The sequence below is a fragment of the Ochotona curzoniae genome, unplaced genomic scaffold (assembly GCF_017591425.1).
Source record: "Ochotona curzoniae isolate NIBS_2020 unplaced genomic scaffold, NIBS_Ocur_1.0 patch58, whole genome shotgun sequence".
Taxonomy (NCBI): domain Eukaryota; kingdom Metazoa; phylum Chordata; class Mammalia; order Lagomorpha; family Ochotonidae; genus Ochotona; species Ochotona curzoniae.
Genome location: NW_024467037.1, coordinates 996087 through 1017806, shown reverse-complemented (window position 1 = coordinate 1017806; position 21720 = coordinate 996087). Strand labels below are relative to the sequence as shown.

At 36.3% G+C, this 21720-nt stretch overlaps 1 protein-coding gene across 1 annotated transcript in view; it reads right to left on the bottom strand.

Annotated features, from left to right (window-relative positions):
- LOC121168114 overlaps positions 1 to 21720 on the bottom strand; it is a 92545-nt gene that overhangs the window by 45939 nt on the left and 24886 nt on the right. Inside the window, exons 3-11 of the mRNA XM_040997905.1 lie at positions 19901 to 19952; positions 18602 to 18747; positions 14871 to 14993; positions 13808 to 13852; positions 12675 to 12743; positions 9897 to 9976; positions 7414 to 7560; positions 3611 to 3716; positions 1833 to 1905 (exon numbers count right to left, since the gene is read on the bottom strand). Coding sequence (XP_040853839.1) covers positions 1833 to 1905; positions 3611 to 3716; positions 7414 to 7560; positions 9897 to 9976; positions 12675 to 12743; positions 13808 to 13852; positions 14871 to 14993; positions 18602 to 18747; positions 19901 to 19952 — 841 coding nt within the window. The remainder of the gene's footprint in view (positions 1 to 1832; positions 1906 to 3610; positions 3717 to 7413; positions 7561 to 9896; positions 9977 to 12674; positions 12744 to 13807; positions 13853 to 14870; positions 14994 to 18601; positions 18748 to 19900; positions 19953 to 21720) is intronic.

Sequence of the window (21720 nt, the reverse complement as noted above, 5' to 3'; positions counted from 1 at the left end):
GGAAAATCATAGGGATTTGTGGTTCAACCTCAAAGTTCATGTATCAGGATTTGACATCCTCAGTTGCCAATGCTCTTGCAATGAAGAACATACCCAAGTGCATATAAGGAATAGAACAGCCAGCTCATCTAAGTCAACAGATGACACCAAGTACCTTACCAAAAGATGGAAAGCAGAACAGGTTAAACAACTCTCCTGGTCAGGTTTTGCAAGTGTCTAGTTCTGTGGATACCCTGAAATAGACTTGGTCAGTCAAAAGACCTTATAGAAATGTCCTTAGCTCTGGTACAACAAAACCAACAGCAACTCAGAACTTTCAAGACCATTCAAGTAACACTGTGAGAGCATTCTTCCCCACATCAAGGTCACTAACATAACATCAAATCACCATCTCTATGGCCTGGCGTGTTGGCAAAACTGGCTAATCCTCCACTTGGAAGCACTAGCATCCTGTATGGGCACTGGGTCATGTTCCAGCTGCTCCATTTCCCATCCAACTCCCTGCTTGTTGCCTGGGAAAGTAGTAGAGGATGATTCAAAGTGGCTAAATCCTAGCCTTGCAAGCGCCTCTGGTACCCATGTAGGAGACCTAGAAGAAACTCCTGGCTCCTAGCTTCAGATTGGCTGAGCTACAGCCATTGCAGCCACTTGGGGAGTGAGACAGTGGACAATCTTTCTGTATCTCCTTCTCTCTGGTTATCTGCCTTTTCAATAAAAGTAAATTAAAAAAACACACATGATGGAATGTTTCACAACTTCCTCATCTCAGTCTTAATGATTCTAGTAATTTAAAAAAAAAAATGACCATCTCCATCCCTGGGTGCTGATGTAGTTTGACAGCAAGGAGTGCCTTCCCCCCTGTCCTCTAACTGCAGGCACAGGAGAAAAAAAAGAACTAAACATTTATCTCACCTACCTTCTTTCATACCTTAACTCTCTCCTTCCAGTCAGAGACCCACATAGCTATGCATCCCTCTCAACTATGTAATCAAGATTAAAAATAAAATAAAATTCTAAAAATCAATAGAATAAAAAGAAAAATCAGGCCTTGCATGAGGGCTCAATGGCTAAATCCTCGCCTTGCAAGTGATCAAATATGGACAACAGTTCGTGTCCTGGCTGCTCCACTTCTCATCCAGCTGCCTTCTTGTGGCCTGGGAAAGCAGTAAAGCACCTTTTTAAAAGAATAAAAAAAATCAATCACAAAAATCAACAACCTTTGTATATACAAACAATTCTGTGGGTGGGAAAAAACTTGTAAGATCAGTCTCATTCAAAATAGCTGCACAAAAATTTAATATCTTAAAATAAATTTAAACAAGGATGTGGGAGATCTCTACAATGAGAATTACAAAACATTTTAAAAAGTGGAATAAGACCCTCCAAAATGGAAAATCCTCCATTTCATGGATTGGTAGAATTAATATCATCAATATTCCCATACTACCGAAGGTAATTTACAGATTCAATGTGACTCAATCAAGCTACCTATGACATTCTTCTCAGATCCAGAAAAAAATGATGCTAAAATTCATATAGAAACACAAGATCCAGGATAGCTTATGCAATATTAAGCAACAAAAATAAATTTGAAGGCATCACAATACCAGGTCAAGATGTACTATAGGGTTGTTTAATCTAAACAGCCAGTAAAGAGAAGCTTTGGAAGTGTTACAAAATAAATACTATTATATCAAAGCTACAATTAAATACATATTTATTTCCTGACAAAAAGTGAAATTCATTTAAATAAATGGCTCATTTTGTGATATAGTCACCTTCATTTTGATCATCATAATAGTAAGTAAGCAAAGGTCAAGCTAATTTCTTACCTAATACTGCAGCGTTTTTAGACTTCTCTTCAGATGGATTATTATCCTGGAGTGGCTTACTCACAGTGCTCTCCTAAAAGCAAAAAAAAAAAGAAAGAAAATACACTGGAGAAAACATTTAATGAGCTATTTTTCCTTGCTACAATACCTTCTTTTAATATTCTTTTTTTCTTCAAAATAAACAGGTAACAAGGATATGGGACTTGAAAAAATAATTTAAGAGCACCATTTTAAAGATCAAAATACACTGAAGAGGAGACAATGCTCTCAAAGGAGGGCATCTTGTGGAATACATGATACTATACTACAAGATAAATTACATCATGTTCTAACTTCAGAGGGCATGAGGTGATACTTCCAGGAAACAGACTGTCATTAGAATACATAGTGGCCTGTGACTGGGAAAAATATGGGTATTTTACAGAATTCTTATAAACTACTGAGTCTTCAATGCATACTCAAAGGCTATAACTGACAAATTTTCAGAACATACTAATTCCATGGCAATAAATACCAATAAATTTACCCTGCAGTTAGAACTCTGCTCAATTATTGAGAAGAATGAGATGTCATGTTACAAATATCATTTTAGAGTTTTATTCTTGGTCAACATTCTTTGCTGAAATAGTTATGAAATTTTTATTTTTAGAGAATATATAGCTTATATTATAGTGCTAAATATTAAACCATTTTCATATATCTGATAAGCATCTAAAAGCCAGCATATGTTAAAAGTTCCTATAACTCAATAACAAAAAAACATCTTAAAACTGGCAATGAATTTGGATAAATATATATCCAAAGAAGATATGCAAATCATCAGTGAAAACATGAAAAGATGTTCACATTATTAGTCATTAAAGGAATTGCAAATTCAAACAATAATGCAGCTCCACTTGAAATTCAGAAGGATAATATAGTATTAACAATGATATGACAGAAGATAACAAATGCTGGTAAAGATCTGGAAATTCTCATACATTGTTGGTTGGAAGCAAAAATATTTACCCACAATGGTGAACAGTTTGGCAGTTTCTCGGAAATTTAAACAGAATTACCATAGGGAGAAGCTTATTCTTCTAGGGATGTACCCAAAAGAATTAAAAACATATGCTTCCTAAAAAATGCACATGGATGCTCAAAACAGGTTGATTCATGACAACACAACTGCAGAAACTACCCAAATATCCATCAAATTATTCAAGCATAAAGAAAAAGTGGTATGTCCATATAGCAGAATGTTATTTGAAAATAATAAGAAATGAAATATTCCTACATGCTATATCAGGGAAGAACTTGAAAACAATATGTTAACTAAAATAATCAGTTCACAAAGGACCACATGTTGCATGATTCCACTCACGTTGAAATGTCTAGAATAGATATTGTATAATGAGAAAGTCCATCAGTTGTTTAGGGCTGGCTGGGTAATGACTGAATTGGGAGAGTGTTGGCTAAAAATGAGTGAGGTTCCTTTTGTGGATTATGAAAATGTCCTGAAACTGATTATAAATATACTCCATATTTTTGGAGTATATTAAGATACACTTAAATAAGTCAATCATACGATATGTGAATTACAGCTTAATAAATCTGTGAAAATAGTCAATCTTTATTGAATGGCACATTAATGAAACAGGAAAGCACACGCACATGTATATTTATATTGCAATGTATAATATACATACTTGTCAAGAACAAAGAATGTTTAATCATCACAATCTCTGGTTAAAAATGTATTTGAATCTATATATGATAGAATTTGTTATTTCAATTACCTTAGGATATTTAATTTCCAATTTGGGGTTAATAATTTTGTTTAAATAGCCAACTTTTTCTATCCATGTACCCAGATTTCTATATTCTGTTTTCATTTTTTCCAACCTAAGAAAGTAATCAGTTACAGATTAAAAAAAATTATCAGAAAAAAATATATATGCATATGGCAGGATTCACAGAATAATATATAAAGATCCACTTATGTTTTAGAAATTAGTTATTATATTAGACTTAGTATTTAATCTATATAGCTTAGTCCCTTTTGACTGTTAGAATACCATAGCCTGGGTGTCATAAACAGAGAGGTTTACGTCTCATAGTTTGGAGGCTGAAGAGTCCTCCTCGAGGGGTCCACAAACAGGTCTGGGTTCTGCTGAGGTGCTCCTTTGGTTTGCAGAGGCCATCTTCTTACAGCCTCACACAGTGGAGAGAGATGAAATCTCAGATCTTCCTCATTTTTACAAGGACATCCATTAATCCCATCATGAGGGCCCCAGTCTAATGACTTAACCCTAATTATCTCCCAAAGAACCTAATTCCAAAAAACATGACATTTGGCATTAGATCTTTAATGTATGAATTTGGATGTGTAAAGAGTGGATGGGGGACACAGAGAGGTGCTTGACACCAATCTTCAGTCCATATCTCTATATGTACATATGTCACAAAGTATTCATATATATGCATGTTATATATACATACACATACATACGCATATACATATACTTATACACTCACATACAATCTGTTTGTCAGTAACACAAGTCCTGAGGAAAGAAGTTAGCTTCTAAAACTTCAAAAGATTTAAATAACCTAAAAATATAATTAACAGGAGTTTAAACAGAGAAAAGGAAAAGTTTCCAATTCATTTCATTAAAACACTATGGCCTTGACAACATCACAAGAAAGGAAAATTACAGTCTCCACAAACACAGATGCAAATGCTATAGAAAAAATAATTATTGTGGAATAAGAATCCAGTTACATAGAGAATGCAATGTATCATAAACAAAGCTGGTATTCCAGGAATACCAAAATGATATTTTTGACATTCACATTAGAAAATATTTATATAATGTGACTACAATTTAACTGAGGAAAAAAGGTTTGAAAAAAATCTCACATTTTTACTTGCATTGAATTTTTTATAAAGTCTTTAAAAACTAGGAATAGAATAAAATAATATAGGACAGTACCTCTAAAAGTCCATGGAAAGTAAAATTAAAACATGTTTATTTTGGCACAAAAAGATTTTGAAATGCATAATTCTTAGGTAATATTATTTTTCATACTTCCCATTCATACTTAACCTAATACAAGATATGAAGAAAATAAAGAGAAAAAAGGGGAAGGAGAAAAGAGGAAGGAAGGGAGCTGGGGAAGACGGCAGGCCAAAAATAGGAAGAAAAGGAAGAGAGGGAAAAAATTTTTAAAACTCCTGACAAAATTAAAAACATTTCTTTAAAGAACATGATCAAAAAGTGTTCATCTTGTCATTTTATCAGACATTAACTGGAGTGTCCTACTCACCTAATAAGACAAGAAAATAAAGTTTTAAAGGAGTGAGAGTAAAGAAAAAAACTGCTATTATTTTGTTGTCATAATTATCTAAATAAATTTTCCTAAAAGATGCTACAAATTAAAGATAAATCATTATAAACATGACAGTTTTTGCAAAACAAGCATGTGAAAGTTATCAAAATCAAACTGGATTCACTTGGGTTAATCCTAGCAAAAACAAAGAAAGTCAGTCAACCAGGTATTCAGGAAACTAAGTTCTCACTCAAGTTGGCTCAGTGGCAGAGCCAGTTAACTGTCTGCCTTCTGCCCTGGCAGAAGTGGGTGCTGAGTTGGGTCCCAGCTGCTACATTTCCAACCTAGTTCCCTGCTAATGACCAGGAAAAACAGCAGACGACAGCCCAGGGTATTGGGCCCCTGTATCCAAATGGAAGATCCAGAAGAAGAACCTGGCTCCCAGCCTCAGACTAACCCAGCTCTGGCTACTGGGGCAATTGGGAAGTGAACCACCAGGTAGAAGATCTCTCTCTTCCTCTGTAACTTTGACTTCCAAGTAAAATAAATAAAGCTTTCAAAAACAAACTTTCACTTATAATTCCCTAATAGTAACTATCACAAAATACTGCCAGACCACATCTAGTACAAAAGCCACTGCAGTATTGTATTTTAAAAAGTCGAATCAAATGAGACCAAACATACAACAGTCTACAAGTACATCTACTCAGCAACTGTCTTTTCCAACTTTTCCAGCCTTTGTTATTAATCCCTGTGGCCAAGGATCATCACCCCAAGATACTTTAATACTCGGTTTCATCTTTCACAACTTCCTCTTGGTTCAGTCTCTTCAAACACAGTCATCATTTACCAAGGAATGAATATTTCTATTGCTGTGCTTTTTTATTTCCAAACACTATTCTTTGGAGAAGCTCTCTGAATATTACTTAGTTTGACAGATATAAGAAGGTAGTTCCAGGAAGATGGTGGTGCCAGGAGCAGAGTTTTCAAATCCCTAGGTAAAACAGCATTTATCTATGCAGAAAACCCAAAGTGGGCATGCACACACACACACACACACACACGCCCACTCCTCCTTCATCGTATTAACATAAATGTAGGAGAAAACGAGTAGAAAAGGAATGCCTGGTAGGTCTGAGAAGACAGAGAGTACCAAGATAGCCAAAAGCCGGTCACTGGAAACACAGCGAGCCACCTAGAGCACAACACTTCAAACTGGGAGGTTTTACTCATTGCAAACACAGTCAAGGGCCCAGATTTCATGGTACAGGCTAACAGAATGCGAGCAGTCAAACCACTGTGACTACATTTACCAGCCAAGTGTCTATTCCAGGACAGGGGCACAGGAGATTACAAAAAAAGGAAACAATCCCTTGCTTAAACATCAGACTAGAACCAGTCTAGAAGGTGACCATTTCAAATTAGAAACGATTTCCTCATCCAAAACCCACTAAGCAAGCACCTTGATCCTGGACTTCTCAGCCTATAGAACAGAGAGAAGCAAATGTTTATAGCTCAGTCCATAACCTATTCGAGGAATTAAAACACAAGGCTAGAGATTTGCCCTTAGAGGTGAGAAGTAGAAATAAATGAGAATTTGATGACTGGAAGAGGACATAAATTAAGATTTTTAACTGGTTGAACAGCAGATCAGAAAAAAGAACCAGTGAACTAGAATACAGATAAAAAAAAACTATCTAGAAAAATGACAGGAAATACAGACAAGAGCATAAGCGACAATAGAATACTTTCTCAAGTGAAGAGGCAGATCAAGTATTATGCTTTTTCCATTTAAATGAGCATTCACCTCTTGCTAATAATCTTTGATTTGAAAAAAAAGTACTTAAATTTAGTAAGAAAAAATCATAAATAATCAATGAACCCAGGACATAATGCCAAAATGAGGCTTTTTGGATTTTTAAAATTTCATTTGGTAGGCAGAGAGAGTGGGTACTCCAATGTACTGGTTCCCTCCTCAGATAGGCTGAGAGGTTGGGGGTATGGCAGAAGCTGGGAGCCAGAGACAGCCTCTCACAAGGCTGCCATCTAGCTGCCTTCCAGGGTGCACATCGCAGGAAGCCAGAGCCAGGTGCAGAGCTGGGACTTGAACCCAGGCACTCTGAAATGGCATGCGGATATTCTATTAGCTTACGTAACTGTCCCTGTAATAAATTTTCCTGGACCAAAAGCAAACCTACATCTAAGAGGAAGATAGTAACATAGAACACAAATAGCACATGTATAAACTGAAAACGTCTGTGCCTTTTACCTTTCCCGGGGTTGCTGCTGCAGTTTCTCAAGTCGCACCACAGATGCCTGGCTTTGCTGGGGTCCCATGTTTGGAACCCCAACAGTAACATTCAGGTCTGGAGACAAGAATGCTGGATATTCTACTGCTTGTGGCAAAATAACATTTCTGCAAAAATGGCAATAAAGTTAAATGTTGAAATTACATAAAAATGCACTTATGGTTGCATCTCAGATTCTAGGGGATATTTTATCTTGCTCAAGAAATTAAATCATATCTGTATGACAGCAGTTGCAAGTGCATTCAGCACTAAATTAAGCACACAATAACCCACTGTCATTCCCTAAGGTCCATCTGTCATCTGCGCAAGCTAATTGTAAGTTGAATGAAGATAGGAAGAGAATCAATGTCTGTTATTTTTCAAATCCTTGATGCTGGCAGTAACTTCCACAATCCCTCCAGGAACACAAAACTGCTTTTGGCTTACTATTTTTCTAGGTATAGTCAATACCAATAGCTTCCACTTGACCTTTGCCACCATAATAGCTTTAATTTCACAGAACTGGCAAAACATATCCATTCCAATTACGCATTCTGGAATAGGGGAAATAGGATGGATGTCAAGCCCCACTAAAACTGCATTGGCTCTGTGACCTCTGTCAGTTTCTACTCCAGATAATGGATCACAGTGACACTTGGAGTCTCCTAGAATTAGTTTCAATCCAGTGTCCAGGAATTCCCAAATACCCATAGGTCCCTTGAGGAAAGATAAGGGAAAAAATTAACAGTGTAAATTTCTGGCAGATAGTAGGATCCCTCTTTGAGAGAATTCAGCCTCCTCACTTAAAGGGTCCTGGATTTTTAAGCTGGGCAAGTCTCATGACTCACTGACTTTATAATTCAGGCTGAACTTTCACTCACTTTTCCTAGAACTGCCTAGGAAGAGGTAAGAAGGCCTACTATTTATTTCACTTCCAGGCATACCATGATGAACTAGCCAATGTCCTCGGTATGTGTGTGTCAGACTATCTTCAGACTATCTCTGAAGTTAATCTGCAGTACAGTAACCATATCCACTGTATTGTTCCTGCCACTCTGGGAACCAATTATACCCACTGCATGTAGGTTTCCTAATTCAATGACTGCAGTTTCACCTTATGGTCTTGTCTCCAGAGAAGAGTAATTACAGAGATCTTTAAGGGTTCCAAGTTTTTAATCCAGTTCTCATATTCTTGATGAAGTTGTTCGTTTGACCTCCCAGGGTAGACAAATATTAACTAACAAGTCTACTCTAATATTACAGTTTCCCTAAGCTTTTGAAACTCTTCCTTTGTAGTTAACCGACATTTATCCTTTTGGGGGGAAATTGTTATCTATTTCATTTATTTGAAAGGTGAAGATCTCCCATCTTCTGGTTCGATCCCCAATTGTCCACAATAGCTGGGGTGTGATAAGAGGTCCAGCCAAAGACAGGAGCCCAGAACTCATCAAGATCCGCCATGTGGGTGGCAGAATGTATTTTAAGTCACTTTCAGATTTTGAACAATATTTTAACAACTTTTCAATGATCATATGGAAGTAATATCGAATTTGTGTGGAGATAGGTTAATATTACTATACTGCAGAGCAGAAAATGGTTGATAAGACACCCAGATATTAAAAGCCTCTCTCTGACCAACAATACTACCTCACTGTCCAACTTTCCTCTTTAATTATCTTTCATGAACTAAGCACTCTTTTTGTCTTTTAGTTTTAATGCTTTAAAATTTATTTTCATTTCATTTGAAAAGCAGAGGGACAGAGAGAGATGGAGGAAGGGAGAGGGAGGGAGAGGAGTAGGTGTTCCATATGCTGCTTCACTCCTCAAATATCACAACAGATGGGGCTTAGCAGGCTGAAACTGGAAGCTTGGAACTCAATTTGGGACCCAAGTACTTGAACCTTCACCTGCTGCTTCCCACAGTGCACATTAGCTGGAAGCAGGGTCAGAAATGATGGAGTCAGGACTTGAATCAGCAACTCTGATATGAGATGCAGGTATCCCAAGTAGCACCTTAATTACTGTGCCAAATGCACATACCTTCTCTTCTTCATGTCTCTAGACCTCACCTCCGCTCTCCAGGGCTAAACCCAGAAGTTTAAGTTTTCTTCCATCCTATTAATCACTTGAATGGGTTTCCCTTCCCTTGGAGTCTAATCCATCCTGGCCATTCCCTGAACATCTCTGAAGGTGACTGAAGTGCTCCCCATCTTCCCCCAAAGGACCTATGAGTATTTGGGAATTCCTGGACACTGGATTGAAACTAATTCTAGGAGACTCCAAGTGTCACTGTGATCCATTATCTGGAGTAGAAACTGACAGAGGTCACAGAGCCAATGCAGTTTTAGTGGGGCTTGACATCCATCCTATTTCCCCTATTCCAGAATGCGTAATTGGAATGGATATGGAGGGGTTTTTTAATGCCATTGAATCTGAAAATATGAGTAAGATGTAGAATACTTACGTCACAGGATCTTTTCTTTCTGGAGGTGGTGCGACTTGCATAAACATAGATGGCTCAACAATTTTCTGAAGAGGTTTTAACTAAAGAAAAACGTGCTTTTTTAAAACACCATTTACTTACAATCATAATAGGCCATTAATAATCCCAATTGACTATAGAATAGGCCATTAATAACAAATATAAGGACAAAAGAGAGGAATTGCATTAATTGGGTACTTTCACTTTTTCATTTTTATAGCAGCACTGTTGACAACAGCCAAAACAAGGAGTCAGTCAAGGTAGCCATCATCAAATGACTGAATAAAGAAAATGTGCATGTGTGTAAAAAATGAATGAAATTCTATCATTTACATCAAAATGGTTGAACTGGAGGGTATCACATTGACTGAACTAAGACACAGAAAGATAAGCAATGCCTGTTCTTCCTGATATGTGGAAGTTACACTTTAAATAAATAAATATATAAATAAAATCAAAAAGCAAAGACAAAAAAATAGCTATGTGTAACATTATTGCTGAAAATATAGTTTTGCCAAGCTTTGTTTTATTTCTTTGTGAACCAAATTGTTAAGAATGGTGTATTACTCTAGTTTTAGTGGTTTCAGACTATTTCACATTTTACAATATATGAGTCAATTTTCATTTTATTACTGTTAATAGGTATTGTCAATATTCCTGCTGAGCTCTATACAGCCCTACTTGTTGAACTCTTTAGTTAGTAAAGCATTAAGCTTTTGACTATAATGTAAATATAAAATGTTATCTAAAAAATTATAACTAAATAAATGTATTGGGTACTAAATATTTTCCAAGGATTTTACACCATGAATCTTATTTAAGCCCCTCAATAAACATAAAAAGAAAGTAATGTAATAAAATATATTACAGAATGATATTGAAGATAAGTTGTCCAAGGCTACACAGTAAGAATGAGTGTCAGGATTTGAATGCAGTTTTATCTGTTCCCAAAGTTGTTCTCTTTACTGCATTCTGACAGGTAAGTATGGGACTTATCACAAAAAAACCAGAGGCATCAAATCAAATTGAACTTCTACTCACCAACGTAAAAAAGATATGCAACCATTTTTTTCTGAAAACATTTTATCTCTTTAGGATTGGCTATTGTTGCATATTACAATCCTATTTAGAGAAAAAAAAAACCTATCTCTGTGGGTCACAAACTATGATAGTCACACAAAGAACTAAACAAATATGGTTCAAATAAAGTTTAATTTGCACTTTTAAAAAGAAGAAAACAAGCAGAAAAATATCAAAGCAGAAATGAAAAACAAAGTTTGGTTCCTGTGGCTTCCATTTGTATATTACGTCTGATTCAAAATATATTAAAATCATCATGGAATACCACAGACAAAATTTTTAAACATATTACAGGGATATCTCAATTAATGTCATGGTTGCTGTATTTGAATTGATACTGCCAGTCTTAATGCCTAATTTTAAAATACCGAAAGCTATTCCCAAAATAACAGAAATTGAAAAAGAAAAGTCACATGTAAAATAAAGGGGTCATTTATCCTATATAACAACACATAAATAAGGTTAGATTCCAATTGCTCCAAAGTTGTGATAACATCCAATGATACCAAGAATTATTTCAAATACTTAATGAGAGTGTATGTTAGGACAGCTTTTCTAGAATAAGTTTTTGAAAAAGCCATTGTTTTGAACAAGAATTTCCGTTCTGACCATCTTGCCTAAGGACATAATGAAGCAAAAGAACACAGCATAGTGTATAAAATGATCATGGTAGTGAATTTAAAGGGGCAAGCCAAAGCTAGGAAATATTTTCTTACTTTCTTGATGAATGAAATAGGATTCAAATAACACCAAATATTGAAACAACCCTGATGTTGAAATATACTAGAGGAAAGGAGCATATGTGCTTATAAATTCAGCTTTTAAAAAAAGATTTATTTGAAAATTAGAGTGGCAGGGAAAGAGGGATGGATAAGAAAGGGGAAAGAGATATTTCTCATCACTAGCTCACCCCCTAGATGTCTACAATCCCTAGATTTCTACATTAAGAAAAAAAAAAAAAAGCCAGGAGCTTCATCTGGATCTCTCACGTGGGTGGCAGGGGCCCAAATACTTGAGACGTTTTCTATTATTTTCCCAGTCTATTAGCTGGAAATTAGATCAGAAATGAAGCAGCTAGGACATGAGCTGGTGCCCGCAAGGGATGTTATTAACACAGAAGGCGGTTTTATCTGTTATGTCACAACACCAGCCCCAGTGACTTCATTTTTAATAACTATTTTAAATTCAAAAGATCTTTATTCAATATTTTAATAATGCTTATTTCTAATATATGCTTATCTTTAAACATATAAAAGTAAGTTTTATCGTAACAATATTAGGAATAAAAATCATTGCTTGAAAATATATAAACAAATAATGATAAGGTTTCATTTTTATTTAGGCTTCAGAAAAGCTATACTTCAAGGTCAGGATTATTTTTAAAATATTGATTTGAACAATTTAGGAACTGGAGCCTGGCATTGTGAGACAGCGGGGTAAGCTACACTGCAACATTGCTCCTGTCTTCAACCTGGCCCAGCCCTGGCTGTTGGATCATTTCATGGGCGAATTAGTGTATGGAAGATGTCTTTTTCTTTCTTCCTCTCCCTCTGTAATAGCCTTTCAAACAAATGAATACATATTTTCAAAAAAATTATTAACTGGGAAAAATTAGGGTTTAAGAAGAGGATAATTTGATTAAAAAACTAAAGTTGAATATTTTTAAAAGGGGGAACTAACCTGATGTGAAAATCCATAACCAAAGTTTCCATAGGAGAACATAAATTCTGCTTCTACCCTGCAGATAAACTAAACATGTGGCAAATTTATTTCATTATTTGATCAAAATAATAATTTAAAGGAAAGTAATAATCAATAACATCTTTACTGCACAAATAAAGTAAAAAAGCCAAAATATGAATCTCCTGATGTAATACATACATGTATTATTTGTATATATAGAAATACATATACGTGTGTGTGTGTGTGTGTATAAACCAAGAGCTCCTTTAGAATATGTTGAGCTCTTGAGCGAGGAGGTTGGAATCCTTGTGTTTTTAAACCCATATCATGAAAAAAAAATTTGAGATATATTCATTTTATATAAATTAAGGATCACAACAATAAATTTAAAAAGCTTCCATGTTAAAGTCAAACAATATTATAAGACCAAAGTATGGAAATGTCAAGTTAAAATCACTAGTAGGATTATATTGAAATATTGACATATACATATATATATATATATACTGGTTCACATATAAGCATACATTTTATACATTTTAATCATTTACTCATATTCCTGTCATTTTCATTCCAATGCACTCAACTGTCAGATAATTTGGCATAGAATCTATTTATGTGTAACATGAAGAAGAATGTCAGAGCTGATGATTTCAACAGCACATTGTTTTGTTTTTGGTTCCATTCCCAGGTTTGTGCAAGAACAGCAGAAGTACCTCTAAAGAGGTGATTAATTAATCAAGCTAATTATTTTAAGCACTTTTTAAAAATTAGGTGAGCCATATGAACAACTGTTTGGAAATCACAAAATGAAAAACAGCACTTTAAGCAGGTGTGGCTCCTGAGGGGAGGCAAAGAAGCAGCCAGAGGCATGGCACTCTCATCCAATTACTTCCAATTTTTTCATTATTTAGCAGTAAGATGGAACTTTAAAAAAAAAAGAGTAAAATTTTTGTGAACAAATATTGCAATTTCTACTTAATATGTTTTTACTAATGTAAACAGTGTCTGGTGGGATAATAATTAAAACTACAAGCTATAAGCAGTGTAAAGCTTTTATCAGAGCAAGTTAAGCAAACGTTGCACATTACACAGAAACAAAATTCAGGAAGTTTCAGCAAAGTTCTTACTGTGTTTTTATTCATCATTAGCAATTCTTCAGTAAAACACCCTTTCTAGAAAAATAAATGAATAAAATGATTAAACATAAAATCACTCATAATTATTTTCCTGTATCTTATCTGAATCATATTAAAGATGTTTCAAAAGCATACATGAATCTTATGCTTAATATACAAACACAATGAATATTCAAAAGAAAAATTAAAATTCTAGATGCATAAACACATCCCAGACAAAATGTCCCTGCTAGTTACAGTTCTCCTTGTGAAAGTCTTGGAAAAACTGCCACGCCCATACTGCTTTTCTCTCCCTCCTCTCCTTCATCTCCCTCCTCCTCCTTCCTCTTTTCTTTTTTTTCTTTCTCCTCTTCTCCTTCTCTTCCTTTTTTAAAAATGTATTTGAAAAGTAAAGAGGCAGAGACAGCCAGCTCCCACTCCCATCTACTGCTTCACTCAGTCCACATCTCCCAGGGGGAGACAGGAAATCAATCATTGGAGGCATCTTTGCTGCCTCCCAGGAAGTGCATACACATGAAGTTGCAGTCAGGAGCTGAAGCTAGGACCTGAACCCAGCTATTCCATTGTGGGATATTCCGAAACAAGATTTTTACTGCTAGGCCAAATGCCTGTCCCCCCATTATTCCCAACCATCATGCTTCTTGAGATGTTAACCACATGATCCCTGATAGGACAGTCTCTCATCTCTGGGGGACTGTTGGGATCTTCTAATGCAGACAAAACTTGGGTATCTTTGGGCACTAGTTGTGGCAACCTCTGTTTTCCCATGAGCCACACTACATAATCCAATGTTCCATCACTCTTTTTATTCCCACTATATGCCACATTCCCAATTCCACAGTTAACAAACAAAATTGTGTTTTTACAGTTCCACTAAACATTTTTAAGACATTTGGGTCACTAAGCCTCACAGTGAAAACTCTGTTTCCTAAACACATGTATTTAAGGGCAGATTATAAAGAAAACGAGTCACCTAGACATAATAAACCACCACAGCAAATACCAACTGGGTTATATGGCACTATGGTAGAAAAAAAAGGCCTTCTATGCATACCTGGATTACTTCATAAAGATGTAATTCACAGCGCCCTAAGAAGAGAGGATATTTTTCTGTAGCGTCATGCTGCATTAGATCCAGGTAAATATTATTTCGCTCATCATCTTGATGTCTGGGAACCTCAATTTCAAAATGTATATAAAAAGAAGCGTTAAATGTTCAGTGTGAATTTCAAATTCAAATTCAGATTAGATGCAAACATAGCACATATTACACTGTGTAGGAAACTTCTTAAAGTTATGCTTGTGACTCTCTTCTCCTTAGAAATGAGAACAAAAATCCCTATGAAGCATAACAGTTAAGAGGCTGGCTTGACATTTCAGCAATTTGGCAGTGTTAGAAGCAGTGTGTCTGTTAAAACATTATAAGTACTCAACATAATATCTAAAAATAACTCCCTAAAAGCACTAATAAACCAATAAAATAGTAAAAAAAAATCATATAAAGCATCAAGTATTAGCATACAATAAGAAGGGTAAAGTAGGAAGTTACATTTGCCCAGAAGATATTTCCCAGTCTGAAACCGCATTTTCATGGCTTCAAAAGGTACATAAAAGAGAAGACAAGATACGGGGCATATCACAGAAGACACTTGCCCACCCCTCCTCTGATAGCACTGAGAATCCAAGGAGCTAAAGCTTCAGGAAATAAGAAAACATTCTTCCCAACACATTTATGATTACAATGAAAGCTGTAACGTTCTGAGCAAAATGGGAGGTAGGGAGTTCCTGGTAAACTGGAACTATAAACCTATTTAGTAGAACTGACGCCTAAATTCACACTAAGTAGAGGCATAAAACCTCCTGAGTCTACACTTAAAATCATTTCAGTGGTTTTACATTACATACAATTTTCCGCAATATAAACAAACTGGCCAACATTTAAATTTTTTTAAATATCTCAAACACAACACTTAGTTTATAATAATCCCAACAGATAGTAATCTCAGGAGCCTCAGAAGCTAACCCAGTGTTCTCTTCAGGGCTGCTGTCATCCTAGACCTCAAAAGAAGTCCAGGAAAGGTATGAGATGACAGTAAAACATAAATCAGCATGGAAATGAAGCACTGTGAGACTCAGAAGCAGATCCACAAAAACTTCAATTAGAACTTTTTTTTAAAGTGTTACGCTTCCTATGTTTAAAGGAATACATTTTTTAAAAAGAGCTACAATAGGGCCCGGTGGCGTGGTCTAGTGGCTAGTCCTCGCCTTGAACGCGCCTGGATCCCATATGGGTACTGGTTCTAATCCCAGTAGCTCCACTTCCCATCCAGCTCCCTGCTTGTGGCCTGGGAAAGCAGTTGAGGATGGCCCAAAGCCTTGGGACCCTGCACCCACATGGGAGACCTGGAATGAAGTTCCTGGTTCCCAGCTTCGGATCAGCGCCACACTGACCATTGCGGTCACTTGGGGAGTGAATCATTGGACAGAAGATCTTCCTTTCTGTCTCTCCTCTTCTCTGTAATCTGACGTTGTAATAAAAATAAATAAATTTTTTTTTAAAAAAAAAAAGAGCTACAATAAACTGTTAGGATGATCTAGCTAACTTGAACAAAGAATTAGACTTTTAGAAATTGAAAATAAGATAATTAAATTAAAATATTAAACAAATAGACTCAACTACAGATTTTATATGTCTTAACAGATTTAGAGAGCCAGAACAAATTTCTGAAAAATTATTTAGAATACAAGGAAGATGTTATGTAATAAAAAATTTATTTAAAAAGTTAAAAGATATGGAAGAACATCTAATATATACTAACCAGAGTTCCAGGGATGAAAATAGCAGATCAGGAAAATGGGGCAGAGAGGTACTACTTGAAGAAATAATAATTAAGATGTCTCATAGAGGATGAACATCAACAATCCACTCTAAGCAGCCATTAGACCCAATACAATAAATAAACATAATGTAATAAAATACAGTCACATCAGTGTGAAATCAGAAAAGAAATGCAACAAACAAAGACCGATGATACATAATTTTCAAATGTGGCAGACTGATAAATGATTTCTCTTCCATAAATATGGAATCTGGGAGACACTGGGGTCATTAGATCATGCCAGGCATGGAAAGCAGTTCTCTAGAGTGTTGGTTACATAAGCTAAGTGTGCTGCCTATCTCCCTCTGCCTCCTGGCATGCCATATGCCTGTCTTCCTGCCATAGTCATGCTCACCAGATGCCTAAACTCAATATTGGACTGCAAACTCCTAAAACTATAAGCCAAAATAAGCCTTGTTCCTTCCTAAGAAGTGATGATAAGCTAATACAGAAAGCTGATACCAGTAAAATCATTACTATTAAGCCTACCTTAAAAAGAGAGAGAAACCTCTGGAACTAGATTACTGGAATAACGTTGGCATTAGAAAAAACTAGAATGCTGGAAAGAGAATGTTACAGAAAATATGTGTGTGTTTCTAAAAATCCAGAATACAGGTAAAAATGTAGAGTTGACAGCCAACTTGATCAAATCTCAAATGTAAATTTAAGAATTAATACTGGATGTACGATTAAAGGCTATTCTTGCTACACGGTGGCAGAAAAACCTGACTATATTGCATCCATGGCCTGAGATTCTACAGGAGACTGAACTTAAAAGATGGTGGGCTACTTTGGTGGGGCAGATTTCAAGGTAGGCAAGTGTTCTGGCTGCTATTAGTAAGTCCTGTAGTGAGACAATCTCACTTGAAAAGGTGGTAAGAAGTGATTACTGGAATTGCAACTCAATATTGGGAAGACTCAACAATAGTTTCACCATTCTAGCTGAACCAGACTCCAAACACCATGAGTTGTTCACCTTGAAGTCACTATTCAGCTGTCAACCCTGCAGCATCTATTCCCCTTGGCTCTCTGGAGATTTGCTAAACATGTGTAAAGACGCAAAGAAAAGCACAAACTGCCTCTAAAAGATACGTCTTAAAGTATCAACACTTAAGTAAAATGAAATTTGTAAAAATAAAAAATCAGCACAGAAGAAAATCCATGCAATAAAACTATTAGGAAACAGACTGATCAGTGAACCCTGTAGCTATATGGAACATTGCTGCTGATTTGGAAAATGTGGGATACATTGAATATTTTAAGAAACTTAACTGTGACAAAATAATATGTTCCAGTGTGAGGAGTAATTTACTGAAGTGTGGTCTGAGGTGAGACTGAATACATTTCCAGCTCTACCACATTCCAGTTCTGTGACTTTAGGAAAGTTCTTTAACTGCATAGTTTCTTAGTTTCCTCATCTGTTGAGCTAGGATGGCAATAAGATGTATACATATGAGTGTTTATAAATACTAAATACCTGAACCCACACAACAGTTAGTCTGTATAAAGAGACTGTAGGAGAAGAGAAGACAAAAGTGGAGGAGATTTTAAAGACAAAAATAGGAGAGGGTAGATGGGAAGGGAAGAAGTCAGGTGGAAAAAAATCCAAGAAGGGCCAACACAGAACCATAGTGGCACTTCAGCTAAGAAACTCATCACCACACATTTTGCAGGAAACTTTTTGTCTTAAACAAATTATAGCCCTATTGCTTCTCAGCCTTCTGGCCTAGATTATGTTTAGGACTACAGTTCACACAGTATATATACAATAGTTTAAAATACTTAATAATAAATTACTGCTTTCACTTTTTCCCGACCCATTTTAAAAATGGAAAAGAGAGAATTAGGGTAGAATATCTGAAACTATAAAGAGATTATTATATCAAGAAGATAATTTTAATATTACCTGTACAGAAAAATACTTCACTTCATCAAAACTAATTACGTTGAGCTTCTTATTGCTTCTGGTTATCAAGCTACAAAGTTTTGTAGATTTCACAACATTGTTTATGGAGATGCAAATGAACAAATTAGTATAATGTTGTGAACTGACTGATACAGAAGTTGAGGAAATAAGCTTTGTTGTAACTGAATAATAACACATTATAAATTAAGCCAGTAATTGCAATCCATGACTCTATTAGTCCAAAACCTAAGAATAAGTCAAGTAGATCTAGAATATAATTGTAGAGTATACTGGTTTTATAGCATGATAAGCCTAAAAATAAGCACCCAACATTTAAAGTCACCAATGTCAATATATACATTTTGAAAATGTTAAAAGACATATATTTACAAATAAATTAGAATTACTGATTCATATACCAACAAGGTATATATTTCTCCTTTAACTTTTATATATGATTAGAGTGCATTACAAATGACTGAAAATCTTATCACTCTCAGATTAAAAGAGAGTATATCCTTCTATTGCCATGGGATTTGGGTTAGCCCTTTGGTCACAAATTCAATGGATGTGATCAGGGCTAGGCAAGAGAGGTACTTGACCAGGGTGCAAAATTTAAGGAGGGGCCTGGCGCGACAGCATAGTGATTAATGCCCTCTCCTTGCACGCATTGGGATCCCATATGGGCACAGATTCTAGTCCCAGTGGCTCCACTTCCCATCCAGCTCCCTGCTTGTGGCCTGGGAAAGCAGTCGAGGATGGCCCAACAGGGAGACCATGGCTCCTGGGTTCTGGGTTCAGATGGGCACAGCAACGGCCATTGTGCTCACTAGGGGAATGAATCATCAGACGGAAGATCTTCCTCTCTGTCTCTCCTCCTCTCTGTATATCTGACTTTGCATTAAAAATAAATAAATCTTTTTAAAAAAAATGTAAGGAGACACCAAAAACTTCAGTGATTAAAAATATTTTTTAAAGTTAATTTAGTAGTTTGGTCAAGAGCAAGAAATCCAACTATTTCAGGACCTATCTAAGTTTATCAGTCCAGGCACACACACCAAACCACAAGACACATAAATGGGTTATTTCAGATCTTCCAGCTCCTGTGAACTCTCACACAGTTTGAGCCCAAGCTGGGCTGTTGTGAAACAGATACCACCTACTCAATGCACTGGCAGTTGCTGATAATAAAATGCTTATGTTGTAAGCCACTAAGTTTTGAAGTAGTCTTTATGCAGCAATGGATAATGAAATAATGAAATCTGATCACATTATGATTGTAAAATCAAAAAAGGATACTCCTAGACATAAATTGTTTACAATTCTTTATATGTATGGCCAGGCAGCCAACCTACAGGAAAATAAAGATACAGAAAGTGAATGCATTTATAAAAAGTACACTTTCCCTTTATACTGAAAAACGTTTTTAAATGTTTTATTTATTTTTTTGAAAGGCCAAAAAACAAAGAGATTTCCTCCATGCATTGGTTCACTGCCCCAGATACTTGTCACAGTTATGGCCGTCCAAAGCCAGAAGCCAGGAATTCAATCTGTGTCTCCCATGTGAGTAGTACAGACACACGTATTTCAGCTGTTAGCTTTTGCTACCCAGAATGTACAGGAGCAGAAAGCTGGATATTTTAAGAAAAGCATGGAGATGGGCCCGGCATGGTAGTGTAGTGGCTAAAATCCTCACCATGAATGTACTGGGATCCCATATGGACACTGGTCCTAACTCCCAGCATCCCCACTTCCCATCCAGCTCCTTGCTTGTAGCCTGGGAAAGCAGTCGAGGATGGCCTGAAGCCTTGGGACCCTGCATCCACATGGGAAACCTGGAGGAGTCTCCAGGCTCCTGCTTTGGATTGGCTTGGCTCTGGCCACTGAGGACACTTGGGGAGTGAATCAATAGATGGAAGATCTTCCTCTTTGTCTCTCTTCCTCTGTTTATCTGACTTTGCAATAAAAATAAATCTTAAAAAAAAGAAAAGCATAGAGCTGAAACTTGAAACCAGGAACTCAAATACGGGATGTAAGCATCCCAGGTGGTGGCGAAACCACGATGCCAGACACCCACTCTGAACAATATTCTGCTTAAAGTTCAATACTGGGGCCCGGCGCGGTGGCGCAAGTGGTTAAAGGTCCTCGCCTTGCACGCCTGGGATCCCGTATGGGCGCCGGTTCTAATCCCAGCAGCCCCGCTTCCCTTCCAGCTCCCTGCCTGTGGCCTGGGAAAGCAGCAGAGGACGGCCCAAAGCTTTGGGACCCTGCACCCGCGTGGGAGACCCCGAAGAGGCTCCTGGCTTCGGATCGGCATAGTATCGGCCCGTTGCGCTCACTTGGGGAGTGAATCATCGGACGGAAGATCTTCCTCTCTGTCTCTCCTCTCTGTATATCTGCCTTTCCAATAAAAAAATAATAAAAATAAATCTTTAAAAAAAAAAGTTCAATACTGTTGTTCTTCTCTGCATATACTTTCTCAATGAAAATATATAGTTCATGGAAAATATCATAAAGCAGAAAAACAGAATGAAAAGGAACACTGAACAAGAACACAAAGTCAAGAAAACATGATCATCACTCTGAATCATTCTTGTTTTATATGACATAGCAACTGATAAAATGCAAGAAATAGGTTTTGCTTCGATCTCATTTCTCCAGCAACTTAAAATCACTTTATTCAGCAAGCAGTTACCCATTAGCTTTTGTACGCCAGGGACTGTAAGTATTCAGTTTTTATATACAAAAGTCTTCTAAATGTCAAAGGAAATTTTATCTTTTGTTTAACCATAAAAATCAAATACAAAATGAACACAGGAACATTGATTCTAATACCTAGCACTAAGCAAATATATTTAGCCATGTTTAGTTTCAAAGTAAAAATAGCAGAAACATTGTATTAAATATTGCATTGAAGGGAGGAAGTGTGGCAAGATAAATTCTTATTTCATTCCCAGTAGCTCTTCTGATAACATTCAGACAAGAGACAGCACTATTGAAGAATACCATGATATTTTTACAGTTCTGGTTGTTCACTGGTTCTCACATCCTACACTCTGAAGCATCCAAAATAACATTTTTTTTTTTATTCTCAGCTATATTTTAGGGCTTATCATGGT